The 2,595-nt window shown below is 32.8% G+C and overlaps 1 protein-coding gene across 1 annotated transcript; it reads left to right on the top strand.

Annotated features, from left to right (window-relative positions):
- The first annotated feature begins 548 nt into the window (after positions 1–548).
- Positions 549–1,484, top strand: LOC131908271 (olfactory receptor 5W2-like). Its single transcript, XM_059259323.1, has one exon. The coding sequence runs from the start codon at positions 552–554 to the stop codon at positions 1,482–1,484; it is 933 nt and encodes a 310-aa protein (XP_059115306.1). The 5' UTR covers positions 549–551.
- Positions 1,485–2,595: the final 1,111 nt, after the last annotated feature.

The raw sequence follows: 2,595 nt of genomic DNA, 5'->3' as shown, positions 1-2,595 counted from the left end.
TGTCTTCTTGCTATACTTGTATGAATTTAACTGCCTAAATATGCTACTAATGTAATTTTATAAAGGTTTCTATGATTTATTTAATAATCAAAATTCCTTTGTAAAACAACTGTAAATAATATACATATGTAATTAATTTTTTTCTATTTTTGCTCAAATAATAATACAATCAAAATATTACAAATGCAAATCTATGTTAATTAAATGCTGTAAGAACCACATGTCATAAGGACTTAGTATAGAAATAAATGTCATTAAGAAACCATAACAGTAATTTCCATGAATGTACTTGTATTTGATGCTATGATGAGAGATTAAATATGAATCTCTATTTTATGTTTGGGGTCATCAAAATATCAAGAAATATATTAAAGTGTCTCAACATTAGGAAGGTTGAGAACCATTGGTCTAGATCATCTACAGAATATTTTCTACATACCAAAATTAGATTCTGAATATAGACAACAATTTTCTTGCCTAGATAAATTAAATCCCAGTCATCCTATATTTTGAATGCTTTTTGCAACCATTCAGGCAAAGAACAAAGAAGAATGGATGAAGGAAACTGCTCCTCAATCACTCAGTTTATTCTATTGGGAATTACTAATAACCCTGTCATAGAAGTGGTTCTATTCATTGTATTTCTTCTCATCTATCTCATTATTCTTGTGACAAATATTGGAATGATTGTTTTGATCAGACTTGATCCCCAGCTTCACACACCAATGTACTTCTTTCTTAGCCATCTCTCTTTCTCAGACCTCTGCTATTCAACTGCAGTTGGACCAAAGATGCTGGTGGACCTAATGGACAAACACAAATCTATATCTTTTGTTGGCTGTGCCTTGCAGTTTTTCTTCACCTGTATCTTTGTAGATGCTGAGTGCATGCTGTTGGCAGTGATGGCCTTTGATCGTTACAAGGCCATCAGCAATCCCCTTATGTATGTAGTAGACATGTCCAGTAGGGTTTGTTACTACCTCCTAGCTGGAGTTTACCTATTAGGAATGATAGATACTGTGATACATACTATAATGACCTTTGGGTTATGTTTCTGTGGATCTAATGAGATTAATCATTTTTTCTGTGATATCCCTCCCATCTTGTTACTATCTTGCTCAGATACACAGGTCAATGAGTTAATCACCTTTATTATTTTTGGTTTCATTGAACTGAGCACCATCTCAGGAGTCCTTGTTTCCTATTGTTACATTATCTCATCAGTCTTAAAAATCCACTCCACTGAGGGGAGGTTCAAAGCATTCTCCACTTGTGCCTCTCACTTAAGTGCAGTTTCCATTTTCCAGGGAACATTGCTCTTTATGTATTTCCGACCTGCTTCTGCTTACTCTCTGGATCAAGACAAGATGGCTTCACTTTTTTACACCCTACTAATTCCCATGCTCAACCCTCTGATATACAGCCTTAGGAACAAAGATGTAAAAGAGGCCCTGCAAAAACTGAAAAATAAAACATTCCTTTAAATAGAGATACACATTAAGATGTATGAATTTTTGCATTCACGTAGCCCCTTGTTGTTTTATTTCAACTACATAATATGCCATAAAGATACCTCAATCCTAAACTAGTTAATGAATACATTCCTGAGTCAGAATATACTTATAGTTTGTGATTCCTAATATTTTATACATTATTTCTTTGTTTTCAAGGAGCATGGCACTTTATTTTTGGAGAAATTCCAAAATTTTAAGTAGTCCTAAATATTTGTGCTTTTTTTGGCATTGTATATATTTAATTTGATTCCTTTATAGAGTCAGCTTATTTGTATTTTGTGTTCAAATGATGTTTTTTGCTAATGGACCTGGCAGTTTATTAGAAATTATAATCTTTGTTAAATATATTTTATAATAAATTAACTAATTTGTAATCAAAAGCACGTTATTACAAGTACTAGCATAATATCCAAGTCTAGACCATAAAGAATGCAAGTTCTTTTGAAATGGAAGCATATAGTTTGGGGGCTCAAGAATGACAGGCACAGGTGTGAGGAGAAGAAAAGAATCTAGATGCAGGAAGTGATGGTTGTCTATCCTGAGGTAGGCAGAAAAACGAATTTTTACTTAAAGTAAGTTTTAGACATAAGGAACCAGGAGACAAATGGTACTGTTACCCCTTTTCCAGTAGGTGGAAAAATGAATCTTTACTTAAAGTAAGTTTCAGACTTAAAGAACCAGGAGACAAATGGTACTGTTACCCCTTTTCCAGTTGCTGATGTTGATCATGTTCTTGATGGTTTCATAAATTCATTGATTGTACTTTGAGCACATTCATCCTCCTGACTCTGTCTTATCTTTCTACCCTCTTACTTACTCCCATTTGATAATTTGAATGTCTTCCTTTTTGAAATGTCCATCCAGATATTGGATCAATTTTTAATAAAATTGTTTATTGCATATTTTTATTACTTTCCAATTGATTTGTTTTGATTCCACAGTAGTGATGATTTTTGGAGATTTGTATATAGTACAATTTGTATAGTAAGAAACTGTTCAGGAGAGAAGATTACAAATTTTGAATCACAAAATATTTTTGAGATGTTGGGTAAAGTAACTGCTGTGATCTGTCAATTACATA

Source organism: Peromyscus eremicus, chromosome 4 (genome assembly GCF_949786415.1).
Source record: "Peromyscus eremicus chromosome 4, PerEre_H2_v1, whole genome shotgun sequence".
NCBI lineage: Eukaryota > Metazoa > Chordata > Mammalia > Rodentia > Cricetidae > Peromyscus > Peromyscus eremicus.
Note: the sequence above shows the minus strand (reverse complement) of the source record. Positions and strands in the feature narration are given on the sequence as shown.